The sequence below is a fragment of the Acanthochromis polyacanthus genome, chromosome 12 (assembly GCF_021347895.1).
Source record: "Acanthochromis polyacanthus isolate Apoly-LR-REF ecotype Palm Island chromosome 12, KAUST_Apoly_ChrSc, whole genome shotgun sequence".
In the NCBI taxonomy this organism is placed as follows: Eukaryota; Metazoa; Chordata; class Actinopteri; family Pomacentridae; genus Acanthochromis; species Acanthochromis polyacanthus.
In genome coordinates, this window is record NC_067124.1 from 4479577 (window position 1) to 4494905 (window position 15329).

At 41.5% G+C, this 15329-nt stretch overlaps 1 protein-coding gene across 1 annotated transcript in view; it reads right to left on the minus strand.

The window, feature by feature from the left end:
• The window catches only part of tgfbr2b (transforming growth factor beta receptor 2b), a 40561-nt gene extending 25453 nt beyond the window's left edge, over nt 1-15108 (minus strand). The window contains exons 1-3 of the mRNA XM_022216943.2: nt 14841-15108; nt 5681-5825; nt 5375-5565 (exon numbers count right to left, since the gene is read on the minus strand). Of these exons, the coding sequence (XP_022072635.1) occupies nt 5375-5565; nt 5681-5825; nt 14841-14925 (421 nt within the window). The 5' untranslated portion in view covers nt 14926-15108. The remainder of the gene's footprint in view (nt 1-5374; nt 5566-5680; nt 5826-14840) is intronic.
• Nucleotides 15109-15329: the final 221 nt, after the last annotated feature.

The following is a 15329-nucleotide window of genomic DNA, read 5'->3' on the forward strand; positions in this document are numbered from 1 at the left end:
CTAGGTCACATATAGCTACATTTGAAATTGACCCAATTATGTGAGAAGTTTAGAGCATGTAGCAAAAGATTTAGAACGTTTGCTCAAACTGAGAAGTAAAATTAGCAGGAGGGGTGTGGGAAAAAATGAACATTGGTTTATATTTTAAGATATCCAAGAAAGACACATTAAAGAATGCTGTTATTTATTAGGGCTGTTCAAAAATGGTTCTCAGTCACCACTGTGACTGACAAAAACAGTTTGGTGTCAGGTTAAAGCAACATGCAACAAGCTGTAAACTCTGCTTGGATATATTAGCCACTAGTTCACACATTAGAGCAGAAATGAACCAACATTAGGACTTGTGTTTCTGGCCACTTGACTTACACCTGTGTACATCTAATATTCACTCTGTTCATAGCTCTGTTTCGGCCACCAGCTGCTCTATATAGAGAAATATTTGGCTCGATAGCTGCTAAATTCTTCACTATGTTCACCAGGTACTTGCTAACTTTGTCTGTTAGTTGAGACAAAGTTTCCAAATGAGAATGAGTTCAGCAAAGCTTTGTACTGACTGTTTAGTGTTTCATCTGGAAACAAGGTTAATGAGAGCAAACAGTGAGCAAAATCAGTAAAGTTGTGGATCATAAAGCTAAAGAGGGGAACGGCAAGGCTGAACGATAATTTTAATGACGACAAGCAATGCCTATCACTGTATGAAGAGTTATTTGATCCATTATTATGATACGAAAGCTTTAAAGCTTTACTTTGTCACAGGTATAAGGCCTTAGGCATGCATGGCGGATGATTACCAGGATGAATCCCTCCACATCTCTAAGTGGGACACAGCTGTGCATCCCACTTTGAGTAGCTTTGGTCAACAGCAGCTCTCATCTGTTTTGTCATCCGACCACGCTGAGTCAGTGACAACACACATCCCCCCATCTGATTAACTTCTGACAGGCTTCTCACTGAGCTGTCTATCAAAACCAACAAGCCTTGTTTGTGTTTGCTGCTGTGGGATCGCAATGTTCACCCCCTCACTTCGACATTTTGAACACATGTTTGAATGCATAAACACACACTTTCACACACAAGAGTCCACAAGTGTGACTGTCAGGCAATAAACCACATGCACAAACACTCTGGCGAGCACGTCACAAGAATGCAATGCTGGGGAAGAACAATGCGAGGCATTTGCAGAGGAATAAGCCATGGCAGTGGTCCAACAAACAAACAAACAAGGACTTCCTGCTGCATGCATCCTCAATGGGAGGAAGGAACCACAACCCTTAGCCTCAGGGGTCTCAGTGTGTGTGTTTCAGTGAGAGAATCAGGCTGACAGACACAAACATAGATTATGATTTACACAAACTACTGTACACTTCCTTGATAGGACCACTGAACCTGCCAAATATAGCATGAAGAGCTCAGGATTTCAGTTCCCAGGCCTCCTTGCTATAGTATGTCTTTATTATCCAGTGTGGTGAATGACTGCACAGAAGAAGACTCATTTACTGAACACAGCACAGTCTGAATACAAGCTTGTTTACCAAATGTGGGCAGGAAAGGGGGAAAAACTGACTGCCATGCTGTCATGCAGATAGGATTAGTTTAAGAGCATCAATGTGAGATTTCTGCCTTCAAGGAAATATGCCGGAGGTGAGTAAAATTGAATTTGTGGTGCTCAGGGCATGAGTAATCGCATTTGTAAAACTGGAAAGCCACATTGCTTCCCAGAAGTGGTGTAGCTGCTTTTTAAGATTATCCATCAGCATTTTTTTATAGAGACTTTTTATAGAAGTCAGTTCCAAGTTCCTCACAGAAGATAAGTGTACATCCAAATGTAACATAAATCACAACTGAAATAATTCTCACCTCCATCTCCTACTGTTATGTAGGGATAAACAAGTGGTGGCACTGATTCTCCAGGTGAGTGTCATTGAATCATTGCAGAAGAAGAGGATACAACAACAATGCATAACTGAAAGAATGCCAGTCAGACTTCAAACCACAGAATAAAGTACAGTAGAGAACATAGTAATATGGCATTTCTGTTTGTCTTATTATTAATGTGAGAAAGGTAAAGCTCTTATGCTGTCTGTCAACATTTTTCACATGTCCATGTGTCACGTGTGAAAGAAGTACATCATTATTTATCATTTATCCCTTCCATTGTACTTCTCCAATTATCTGTATGGAAACTCTTCAGTTCCAACAAAACATAAAAACCTTTGGTGGATAAAAATGATTAAAAGCTCGAATTACAGAATTGGAGAATCTGCAGGCTATTCACAGCAGCTGCAGCGTTGTTTCTGTACAGTTTAGGTGCTAATATACAGTCCCAAACAGGTAAAAAGGGCAGCTACCCAAAAAGTTATAGACTCAGAGTTTGGATGTAGTCATCAAACAGGACTCAGAGATGGACATGCTCTCATATGAAATAAGTGATCATAAAGTGTGAGCTGGATGCAGATGGGGCTCTGCAAAAGAAAAGAAAAAATGTATCTGTAAAAATGTTTATTTTCCTTCAGATGCAAGTAAAACACAAGAAAAGCCCTGCTCAGTCGTTGTGTGATTTCTGATGGATGAAATCTTTAAAAAATCCATGGTCTGCAGCAGTGGATTTGCAGTAGGATCACAATCATGTGATCATCAGCAGGCAGCTGATGTACAGCCATGGCCATAAGTTTGGACACAGCATGACTTACTATGTCTGTTTTGATGTCTATTACAGAACATAACTAATATTTTTTGACAGCACCAGTTTAATTGGTCAACAAATCAACAAGGGATACAATATTATCAATAAATTCCAACAATTGGAACAACTTTGTTCCCAAAACATAATATTAGAAGAAGATAACAAAAAAATGCAGTACTTTCACAACCGAATTTGGTAAGAATAACAAAATAACACCAAACTCTTTTGATGTTTTTTTTTTAAATATGAAACTTAATATAGTTCTCAGGAGTTGTGTACTGTATTGTAAATGACAATTTTGTGGTATTTTCTAAGATTCACAAGCGTCATGGTACTTGTGTCCAAACTTATGGCCATGGCTGTAGTGTTCACTTGTTGTCATGGTTAAAGTGATGCTGTGCTGTTATTTATTATGATACAGAAATCTTTAACAAATCCGTGGATCCAGACTATAAGTCACATCACTGTTAAAATCTAATCACTTGGTCCTTTTTTTATTTCTGACCTTCACTGAAAACTTCATCCAAATCTGTTTTTGAGTAATGTTGCTAACAGACAAACAAACCAACACCGATCGTCACACGTTTCTTGGCAGCGTAATAATGAAGCTGTAGCCTGTGAGTGTTCTGATATAGAATTCGAAAGCAAAACTGCAAGCACAGTGCACAGAGAGTGGGAGATATGGTGCCATCAGGGGATAATTTGCAATTTTTTGTCTTGGAAGGAGGTCAAAACCTTTTCCTCTCTGCCTGATTGAATACGACTACACAAAGAGGGCAGAAATGCTCTTGTAATTTGGCTGAACGGCAAAAGGGTTAAATTCTAAAAACAAAAAAGCTGTACAGTTTTAGCAAACTCAGATGGCAGCTTTACTGTATATTTCAGCAGGATGGAGTCTTAAAAGCTGCTCATCCAACTGTCTGTTTCAACACTTGGCCAAACTTCAGCATTCCACATTATCTACAGAACATTATCACATGGATGTGTGTAATGTGCAGAAAAGATACAGCTCAGCCAGTGAGCCGGGAGAAGGGAGAACTCTAATCTACTTTAATCAAACTGTAACATAGAAAGAGAATATGTGAGTATTCCCATTACAGCAGACAGAGTTTACCTCACGTCATTCAGCACAGAGGTGTTCTGTGTCTATGGGGCCTGTTCACCATGTGCTGGAGATGTTTCTGATTTGAGCTAAACACAGACAGGAAACCATATGTCTGAGCTCTCCAGTGTGGCTGGTCTACGCAAGAACACATACACATACACACACACGCACAGACATCAAGTTTTTCTTCTCAGTGCTGTGAGGAGACGAAGCACCCAGCTGTGTCTCTACAACCACACTGAGGATTCCCCCGATGCTGTTTACACGAAGAAGACACCACAGTTCCATTTCCTGTTGGTGATGACGGTGCCTTTTCTCGTTATTCCCCAAGACAGTAGCGTACATAACTAGACCCCCCAAAAACGCCCACAACTTTGTAAACATGTGAAGACATGGTTGGTTTCCTAGTCAGCGGTTTGGAGAGAAGGTCAGAGAAAGAGGAGGAGGAGGAGGAGGGGGTGCGAGGTTGACAGCAAACAGGAACGGTGATTAATCAGCAAATGGAATAACGTGTCAGCAATAGACAAATGATTTACAGTAAGACAAATTAGATGGAGAGGATAAGCGCACACATGCTTGGTTACTCATTAACAGTGAAATATGAGGAAGCACTGCAGATGTGTTGTTCTGATGACCTGTTCATTTTACAGCACTGTAACATCTAGTCCAGTTATCTGCTCTGCTTTTCACACGCTTGGATGCATTTGGCTAAGTGAAAGTGGGTGCGGTGAGCATGACTTGTCTTTTTCTCTGTGCAGTCACACATTCAGAGCAGATCAGTCTAAAAAAAATAAAATTAATAAAAGCATACATTCATCACAGGTCAAAGCTGCCAATCATCGGGGTGGTTTATATTATCAAAAATGCCCTGGAAGAGCTGCCAAAATTACTGTTAATCCACTGCTGTCCCTGGAGAAATTCACAAACTGCTCTGTTATGAGTAACTTTAAGTACAAAAATTAAGTGTCTGGTTGTATTAGGAAGCTGCTGAGCTGTTCTTAAAGTGATGAAAGTGTATATTTGTGAGCATCTTTTTAAGATCTTTGACAGGAATGGATGTGTGCTGGCAGAGATATGGTGCTGGACCGACACATTCCTGGCTCTGGTCATTATAAAGCATTATTATAAGCAATAATGGACTTCTTTGGTAACTTGTTGACACCAGAATGAGCTGTAAACATTTCCCTTACATGTTGCCACGTCCTAATTTTGATGGTGAATATACTGTGCAAGTGATGATGCATTAATGCATTCAGCACATACTGAAGAACATGCCTTGAACGCTGAGTTTGTGTGCGCATGAAGAATTCAGTTTTCACTCATGTTTTAGCTCTGTTTTGGTCTCCACCACTAGTAGTTAAAATACTCAGCTGTATGTACTGGTTACCTGCTAACTCTGCTTCTGTGGAAAACATTAATGCCAGTGTTGAGAATGAACCAAGACAGGGAAATTCAAGATCAGTTAAACCTATTTAATGAGCTGAGAGGTGCTAAACTGGGGACCTGCACGAATAACTCTCTATGGATTTATGAACATTTAAGTGCAGTTTTAACCTAATTGGAAGATGCTGGTTTTGTATACTCACTGGGGGAGAATATCAGTTCTTCGTTACACTCCTCTTCAGTACAAGAGCAAAAGTAAGCCGATCCATTTGTTGTGTTCTTCTCTTTCATCTGACAGGTGGAGCTATTATAGTCATCCAGCATAACCCCGTACAGCGGCCTGGATGGCTCGTGGCAGAGGGTTTCGATGGAGAAGCCGGTCTCATTCTTCCTCCTGAGAGACAGAATAACAGAGTAGGGGTGTAATATCTAAACACTGTATACCTATCTACATTTCTAGTGAATCACATCTCAGAGTTGAAGGCAGGTTTCTGCACTCGGGTACCTACCAGATAGCAACACAGACCTCGCTGACGCTATTACAGATGGATGTGATGCTGCAGTTGGACAAGCAGGCCCCTGTGCCGCTGCACGTGGAAGGCTCCAGGTCACAGAACTTACAAAGCTGATTCATCGGGTAGAAAGGGGGCCTATCTGCAGATCACACAAACAAAAAGCATCATTAGGGAGGGCTTCATATTTCTGTCAAGCTATGTTGTCACATAGTCAAATTTTTGCGATTTTTCTTCTACGTCTCTTGAACAGATTCTCATGAAATTTTCTATGGGGGTTAAAGGCCTCCAGAGGACAAAATCTAATGGTCTGGTGCCCCCCAGATTTTTTCTTTAGAATCCTCGAATCATCATCAGGCCAAAATTCACACAGCTGCATAGGAAACAGCTAAATCTGTTAACATACTGTCATAAGCGGGGTTAGTACTTCTTCACAGTGGGTGAATCTTCCTAGTTTGGAACACTACAGAATGTTTCAAAGCATGCATGTTAATCAGTAAGTTTTCTGTCCAGCATGGTCACACAGAGTGAACCACTGTATCAGATGATTTTAAAATTGTATCGTTCCTTCTTCTAATTGGACTAATGCGAAAATAATGACAGTGTGTTCCAAACATATTTGAATTTTTTGCCTAAAATGTATTGGACAGCTGAAAAGAACTACCTACACATCCTGCCAAATTTGTGTTACTGCAGTGACAGTGTTTTTGTTTGTTTGTATGTAGCAGATAATGAATAATCAACAGTATGTATATGAACAAATTCCACAAAACGGAACAACAAAACCCACAGTCAAAGAAAATCTATCAGCACAACGGTAATGAATGAATGTCTGAAGAGTCTTTCATAGCATACTACTTATTTTTGACTTTTTACAAATTTTGACATAAATTTACATTTTTTGCCACTAGGGGGCATCACAACAAACTGTTAGCATAATGCTGACAAAACACTTTATTACTTCAGTTCATATTTGATTGTATCAAAGTAGTTCCTGCTAACACATTCTTATTTGATGCCGAGTTTTCTTCCACAGTGTCAATTTATTCATATTCATGTTTCTTTTAGGTCTGTTTTGGTCTCTACCTGTTCTGGAAAAAAATATCTGGCTTTTAAGCTGCTAGATGCTCCACTATGTTAGTCAGCTAGTCTCTGACTGTGTCTTCCTGCTGTTTGGTACCAAGCAGGTAGTACTTTTAAGTTTTTTTTTCCTCTAAAGCAGCTTCTTGCTTTGGCTGGAAATGATTAGAGCAGTGAGAGAGAACCAAAGTCATAAAACTGTGGGTTGTAAAACCGAAACATTGAGCTGAAAAACACTAAAGTCCGCCCCAGAGCTGAGGGGGGATTTTCTGTGGTTTAATCACTATGAGTATCACGTTTCACATTGGCTCATTTGTGCATTAATGTAAAAAAAAAAATTTAAAAATGTGAGTGCAGTTTGAAGACATATTTAGCCACAGATCTCCACTTTTACTGAATGAAATCCAAATCCTCTGGGTCTGGTATTCAAACAAACTGTAAGAATTGTGTCACATTTAAACAGGTACACGTGATGCTGCAAAGTACACAGGATAAAACACACAGGAAGGCATCAGCTCCCTGAATTTAATCAGGCTGAGATCATAAACAAATGTAAACAAAGACAACCACAAGTAGAGCAACACCTCCACCTCCAAGCCACACTCTGTGCCTGGATCAGCCACTTCAAATGTGCTAAATAAGACCAGAGGAAACCATCAAGCTATACAGAAATAGGCCACAGCCAGTACAACCATAACTGAATCAATACCCAGCCTGTGCCAAGTTACAGCAGTTCCTCAGATCAAAAAGAAGTTTTCAGAAACATAACCTCAAACCTCACAGAAACCATACTGCAGATTTGCATTCAGGTACAGGAGACACTGAAAACTACACATTTCAAAGATTCTGTGAGGTCTGTTTAGTCATTTTGATGGGAACCTTCAAACCCCCACAGAATCTTTGAAAGGCCTTCAAAATGTCTACGCAAAAAAGACTTCCTCTAAGAAGTCATTAATCAGGCATCTTCTTTTGTTTTTAATTCACTGATACATCAAAGACAATGCTGAGTTTTTTATGGTCTGTTGTGGATGCGACAGATTTTCTGGAGGTCAAAGAGGAATGAACCAATCTGGGAAATATAAATTCAAAACCATCTAGCAAAATGATTCACAAGGTTCCAACAGAACATGATGAATACCATGACTAATTACAAACATGGGCAACAACTTAGAAGTGGCAATGACTTTGCATGACTTTGTTTGCCATTTGCCGGATGTGCTTTTCATGTTTACCCAGCAATAGCTGAAGTAAATATCCTGATTCCTGCTTTAGGAATGTCACTAAGAGTCATTTCTGTCATCCTTTCTACCCCATAATAAAGAAATAATCTGCTTTCAGGTACGGTTACACTGTTTGGTATCATCTCTCCGGCTGATTGGAAGGTATTGCATGCAGTACGGTGTGTCGCGTGCTGCCTGGACTGGCAGTGTAATCAGTAGAATCTTATCCCTGTCATTCTTCTTTGCATGACTCGAGCCGCCTTTGCCTCTCTGATCTCCCTCTGCTCCGTGACCTGTTCAGACCTGCCTCTCCGACTTGAAGCCCCCTGAATGCTGGTCTAGGAGAGACTGTAAAACAACCGGCTAAGCCACGTTAGCTTGTGCAGTTTATAGAGATTAAATATGCCTTTTAAAGATTTATTTTGAAATCTAGTAAGGGAAGGAAGGCTTCTCAGTGTGGCTTTTGTGTTCAAATAGTCTTGACTTGCTGGGTGGGACGGAAGCTCTGTGTGCACCAGGTGTTGTGGTGCAGAAAGGTGGCTTTGGAGTCATGGAAACCCTCTTTCTGCTGGGAGGTCTGCATTTAAACCTCTGTGTCGTCAAGCATCTGCCCTGGTTCAGCTTCACTGAGCCCTGAAGTCCTTGCAGCGCTACACCATGTATATCAGCTTTTCCTACTCTTCTGGTTGAACAGCAGTGCTGGGTTTTTTCTCCAAGTCCTAATAATGCCTGGGCGAGCAGCTTTTTCACCAGATATCTTTTTGTTTAGGCTTTGAACATATAGTGGCCAAAGTGCAAGACAAGTGATTGGACACTTGGCTATTCAACATTTTTCTGTGTCTTTTCAATGTTCATTCAGGCACAGTTAACTGAAAATTGCCAGTTGCCGTTAAAGCACAGGTGGTGATAATGAAACGGCTAAAAAGACAGAAGGTCAAAGGGCAGTGGTTTGTCAAAATTAGCACTTGGATTTACTATAAAACAGCAGGTATGCATAGAAATATCTTATAGAAAATCATTTGTATGAACACACAGAGCACTGCAGGTGAAGATCCTGCTCTAGTTGAACATGTTTCCTTGTCAACAATCAAGAACCTTCAGAATAAGATACAGTATATTGCAAACCGTTGTCAAGACTCAAAAACAGAATAACAGGGTTGCATTTAGGGGAAAAAAAGGTGATGCTTCTGTTATGGTTTGGATAGTCTGAACATCTTAAACTACCAGTGTTTGTGATTTCATGATGATGCTGCTGACGGCCACATTTTGTCGCTGAGGGGGATAAAGACACTAAACATATGGAAAGGGCATCAGGAAGAAAAGCCTTAAGAGGTGGTAAAAACCTTGACTTGCAGAGCCGGTCTCCTGATCTCGGTCCTACAGAGCTGCAATCCACCTGCTGAGGCCAGACTGAGATAAAAAGCATCTCTCTGTGCATGCCACGCGTCTTTCCATCATTTTGTTACACAATGCTGGTTAATTTTTGCATTTTATTTTCAAACTGCAACCTGGTCAATTTCGTTCTGAGGAGGGTTTGCATCTTGTGAGGAAAACTGTCAGATTGTGTTCATAATTAGACTTGACTAGACAGCTGGAGAATGACTCAGTGATTGTGGGGCATGAATGAAGCAGCAGATGCCAATCATTAAACACAAATGTGACTTCAGCGCTAATGTTGTGCACTGCTGTACATTCTACTTGGACTACCCTTTTAGTCAATATCATCAGTAGCAAACACAATCTGTACGAATATTTTCTGAAGAATAATCTCACATCTTAAGAGACTCCTCTATGGAGTAAGGAAAGAAAGAGAGCTGATATGATAGCCACTTCACCGTGATGAAAGGGGCCTCTCTCTTGCAAACAACAACAACAATAGCCCTCACACATCTGAAATCCAAGACATAGACAAAACAAGCGCAGTCTGTGCTATCATAAAATCACTTGACACGGCAGCACGTCTGCAGAGCCGAACTGTGAAACCCACCCAGACCAGAGGAGGACTTCAGCTTTTACACGCGTGGATTCTCATTACCCTCCTTACATGTCGTCCAATTCCACCAATCCTCCTTTAAGACCTCAGCTTCCCCGCTGCAGAGTGTGTTTACATGGCTGGGTGTGTGTGTGTGTGTGTGTGTGTGTGTGTGTGTGTGTGTGTGTGTGTGTGTGTGTGTGTGTGTGTGTGTGTGTGTGTGTGTGTGTGTGTGTGTGTGTGTGTGTGTGACACCCGATCACAGTCTGCACAGCCCGGGTTATTCATTTAACAGGAAGCACAGTTAATATACTTTCAAGACACATTCCGTCACACAGAGTCTAGTTTGGGGCAGGACAGAGAGCGTGAAATAGCAGAGCGCTAACACCCACACACAACCTCAGAGACAAATAAATGCTGCTGATTTAGTGCCGCAAAGTGCCACAGAGACTACATGAATCTGAACGTGTAACTGGTTTGAATTACACTCTGTGAAGTCACTGAGCTCACTGAGTCTTTTATGGTGTTAATTAATCTTTATTGTGCTGTCGTGCAATACTGATTACACACTAAGTGCTCTTTAACCGTTTTTGCTTTAACTGTTGATCTATATTGGCTGGAGAGGATGCATTCTTTGAAAAGGGATAGTTCAGATTTTTAGGAAATAAGCTTGTTTTTCTTTCTCTAAGAATCAGTTCAGAAAAAATGTGTCAAACTTTTGTTTAAGCTGGGGTCAGAATGTGTAGGTCTGTAGGGTTACCTAACATTAAGACTGCAAGCAGTAGGGAAACAGCTTCCATGGCTCTGTTTAAAGTGGATAAAAGCCATATTCTAAAGCATGGATTACCAAATCGAAAGTAACTGTGCCCTTTACAGTTTCTAAGGGGTGACTGGAAAGAGTAGCTCAACTGGTTCATTTTATGTCAAACAGGTTCAAAGACTAGAGTATGGCAAAAAAAAACAAAAAAAAAAACACCAACCTAAATATTCTCATTTATGTACTGTTCTGGATTTATGATAAAATAACAGCATTCATGACCTTAGCTAGGTGGGGCCTGTCGTTTTACTCCATTAGTTTTAGCAGATCGTACCACGACACTAAGTTAAAGGGTAACTGTGCATGAAGGTCTGTGCTGTTATGTGGGTCATTGTTGCAGCTGCTGAAGTGCTCCTAAAGCATCCTCTTTTATTACTGCTGCACTTTTTCCTGCTGCGAGTCCATGTGTAGGAATTATAGTATGAAAACACAAGTGACCTGAGTGCGTCACAGGAAGTGGAGGAGGAAAGTGTGGACTGACATTAACTGTACTCTTGATGGCTCCTGAAGGGACAGTAATTGAAATGTGAGATCTCTTTGTGCTGCTGTTACTTTGGGAGGGGAAATCATGCTACTGTGACCAGCTTCCATCTGGCAGTCAGACCAATGTATAACCTTAATAAATACCAACTCGTTAGCACCGGAGAAGGTGAAGACGGGATGAAGAAAGGTCATGCTCCAGGAAAATTTGCAGAATAACAATGGAGCTGGTGTTTGCAATTACATAAAGTTCTATACGTAACACACATTAGCAGGAATAACAGTCTGCTAATTGCAATTTAGCAAAATGATTCTGAAAGGCATGAACGCAATAACGTTCAAAACGTCTATCAGCTTGCCAAAACATTATGAGTTCTCACAGATGAAGGGAATAATGATTATTTCATAATGATATAAAGTTGTGGGATATATCAGGCAGCAAGAGACCAGTTGGAAGTGGGAGAAACAGGCAGGATACCCATTGACAAGGGCCGAATTATCATGGCCAGATGACCGGGCCAGAGCATCTCCAGTGACAAGGTTCCTATCGACAGTAGTCTGAGGAGAGACAAACCATGAACTGGTTGAGATTTGGAGCAACATAATCTGCAGTGGTATTTTTCTGGAGCTACTAAGCGCATCTTGTCAGCTGAAATACTTCCCCCTCTGCTGCTCCTCTCCTTTCTTTCGTTATCCAAACCACTGAGGACATGAGCTCACAGTGGATGGGAGGACAGACAGGAAACTTGACTGCAGTTTATCACTCATATGCAGGAAAGACTGCTCTGAACTGCTCAAAATAACTGGAAAAAATGAAAAATCTGCACACCAGACAAATGCTCTATAGGTCCATGTCACTTAAAGGCCTTGAATTAATGTGTTCTAAATCAAATAATTTCTTACTATGAGCAATGGAGTCCTACAGGAACAGTTAAGTTCGCATTTGGGAAGTTTCTCATGTGAGATGTCAGCATTTCTGTTTCATGCCTGTGCTCTTCTCTGATTTACGATAAAAGAAAGACTCACTTGGAAAAAAAGGTGCATCTTTCCATGTACCAATGAGGATATGTAAATCAAAATGTGATCAGAGTTGTGAGGTTTTGTTACGCTGTCAGGCCACAGTCAATCAATCTTCATAAAACTAGAAACCGCAACCATTTTTGAGTCTTCAGTTATGGATTTTTCCAAAAAAAATGGAAAAAGAAACTATGTTTTTGAGTAGTCTGTGCTTTCAGGTGTCCCCATGTATGACAGTATGATGCTTTAATGAGCACAGATTCCACTGTGAAGCTAAGGTTCCTCCAGGTCTAAGCCTATAAAACCCCTGAAATAGATTTCACCATAGACACTTTACTGGAGCAACGCAGCACTGCAAATAAAAACATGAAAATATCTAAGTGGGAATAAGAGCCCCTCTTCTTTTGGGGCTTGTCCTGTCACTGAAATGAGTGGAGACAACTGGCAAGAGGCTGCTCAGGGCTACATAACTGCCACAGCAGGCGGCTGGGCTCTCCCCCTCTGCTCCTGAAAGTTATCCTCCCACCTCTTTTAATTCACCCCTCTCTCAAACTTGGCCCTAATCCTCTCATTCCTCCCTGTCTTTATCTTCCTCGCCTTTAACTCTCTCTTTCAGGTTCCCTTCTGCTTCCATCCCTCCTTCTTCTCTTTGACCCGGAGGATTCAGTGAAGCGACTCACGGGAGGGAACTTGACTAATATGGTAAAAAAATCAGAAGGAGACAGTTCTGAAAGGTTAAAGTGAATGAACCCTTCTCTTCTCTTCTCTTCTCTTCTCTTCTCTTCTCTTCTCTTCTCTTCTCTTCTTCACAGTCAAACCCAGTAAGATCAGTGTAAACACAGCAGCAGTTTGCAGGACTGCTCAGAGGCCCACACACAAACGGTTTCAAACAGTAAGAAGAGCTCTCTGGGGGCTCAAACAACTTCAATTGGATGCATTTTTGATAACACACATGCACAGAAACGACCACTCTCTTTTTCAAAAAGACTGTCTCCCGTTAAACCTTCTTTCTTGACTGGCACCTTTGAAATATCTGTCTTGGCTGCGTACACGGATCAGGAAATGCAGGAGCGTACAGTGGCCTGTGTCTCGGCATGATGGAGATTCCCTGGAAAGGAAGGAAGACGTAACCTTCCTGTGACAACCCGCCGAGCGGATGGTTATAGACATCAGTTGAAAGCAAATAAAGAAGGAAAAGATAAAAACAACAGAGTCCAGCCGCTGTTTGGACAACCAAAAATGTCAAGCTGCTCCGGTACTGGGAGAGTGGTGAGCAGCTTCCTGTGGCCTGGAGGTGCTCTGGAGAAGTGTGAGGTTCAGAGAGTGGGTGCATGTTGGTGTGGAAGCACAGCATGGGGGCGTGTGGGTGGAAGTTTGTATGTCTTCTTGTGCATATGTGTGTCTATTTGTGACACATAATGCAGCAGGACCACACAGTCCTTCTGGTATGTGGGATTTCCAGGTTCAAAATAGGCCCTACTGTGGGAGGAGGACAGGAACAAACAGGAGAGAGAGATAGAGGGGGGAGCAAACAGAAGGAGACATCTAATGGGGACGATGCAAGATGTGATTTTTACAAAAATTTGTTCACATCAGCAGAGACTTCTCATCTTCTTCTCAACATTGTGTTCAGTCTAACCACTTGTCAACAAACTGGGGGATGTTTCTGTGGTGAAGTGAAATAGGAGCTGTCAGTGTGACAGATGGCAAAGGGCCAAGGCTCATAAGTTGGTGCTGTTAACACATGGGAGGGAAACAGTGTAATTGTCATGAAAACAGCTTACAAGGAGATTAATTTAAAAAACACATATTTTATTCTGCTCATGTTGGAGGGGTCATTTTATATGAAGTCATGCTGTGCAACCAAATCATGTTTCCACCTACAGAAATGCAATGGTGCACATCATCTCATCTGATCCAATGATGCAGATATAAAAGCAGAAAAACATGTTGTTCAGAGATGCAGCTTTCATAAACTGCTGGAACAAGGATGTATAGTTATTATCCTTCATGAAAGGGCATCCTTGCATTTTTTTTTCATTTTACTGTTATAAATTATGTATTTTGCACTTTGCATCATTTTCACTTATTAATTTATGTTTTAACAAATATTGACTTTTAGAACGCCCTAGAAACCATGTCAGTGACAGCTACTGAACTCTAGATTATCATTATACCAAAGAATCTGGCAATAATTTCACATTCCTCCAATCTATTAAACCTAAGGTTGGTGTTCTGCAATAAAATCTTATCTGATAGTCGATATATATTTGTTTTCATGCACCCTGTGGACAACACTCGCAGTAGCCAGCAGAAGGGAGCATAGCTGAGCAGAGTATCAGACCGCTGCATGAGTCACCTGTTGCGCCTGACTGTTCTCTGTGCTCTCTGTGCTCTGCGCAGCGCCATGCGTAACGCGCTGGAAGACAACTTTCCCAGAACTATGTCAACTACAGGAGTCTATGTTGGTTTAAATCTGTGGAGGATGACTTCAGTGAGATGTGTAGCGAGCTCATGAGCAGTGGACAGACAGGAGAGTTGTTAAAGAAGTTATGGATGTGCGCAACTCACCGGCGGTCCCTGGCTCCAGCAGCGCAGTGAAGAAAAGGACAGATAAAAGCCCCCGTAAAGCTAAAGAGCTGCGCTGATCCTCCATGTTTCCGATACCGCGTCGGTCCGAAGATTCTCATTCACGTCAAAAAGTAAAGTAAAACAGAGTCCAGAGGAGGGAATTTAAAGTTTGAAGTGTCCGCTGTGCTGTGCGCTCCACTCCGCTCAGCAGCTGGAGAGTCACTGCTGAACCATCCATACACACTCACACTAAACACACACACACCGCTCTGACAGGAAACTGGAGGAGGGAGGAGTACTCTCTCTCTCTCTCTCTCTCTCTCTCTCTCTCTCTGTGTGTGTGTGTATGTGTGTGTGTGTGTGTGTCAGCCAACCCAAATACTGAGGATCAGAACAGTAAACAGCTCCTTACACATAAACTGAGAGCTGTGAAAAGTTGCCAGCCAACTTTGGAATATCACAGTACCTCTACTGATTTACGGAAACTGT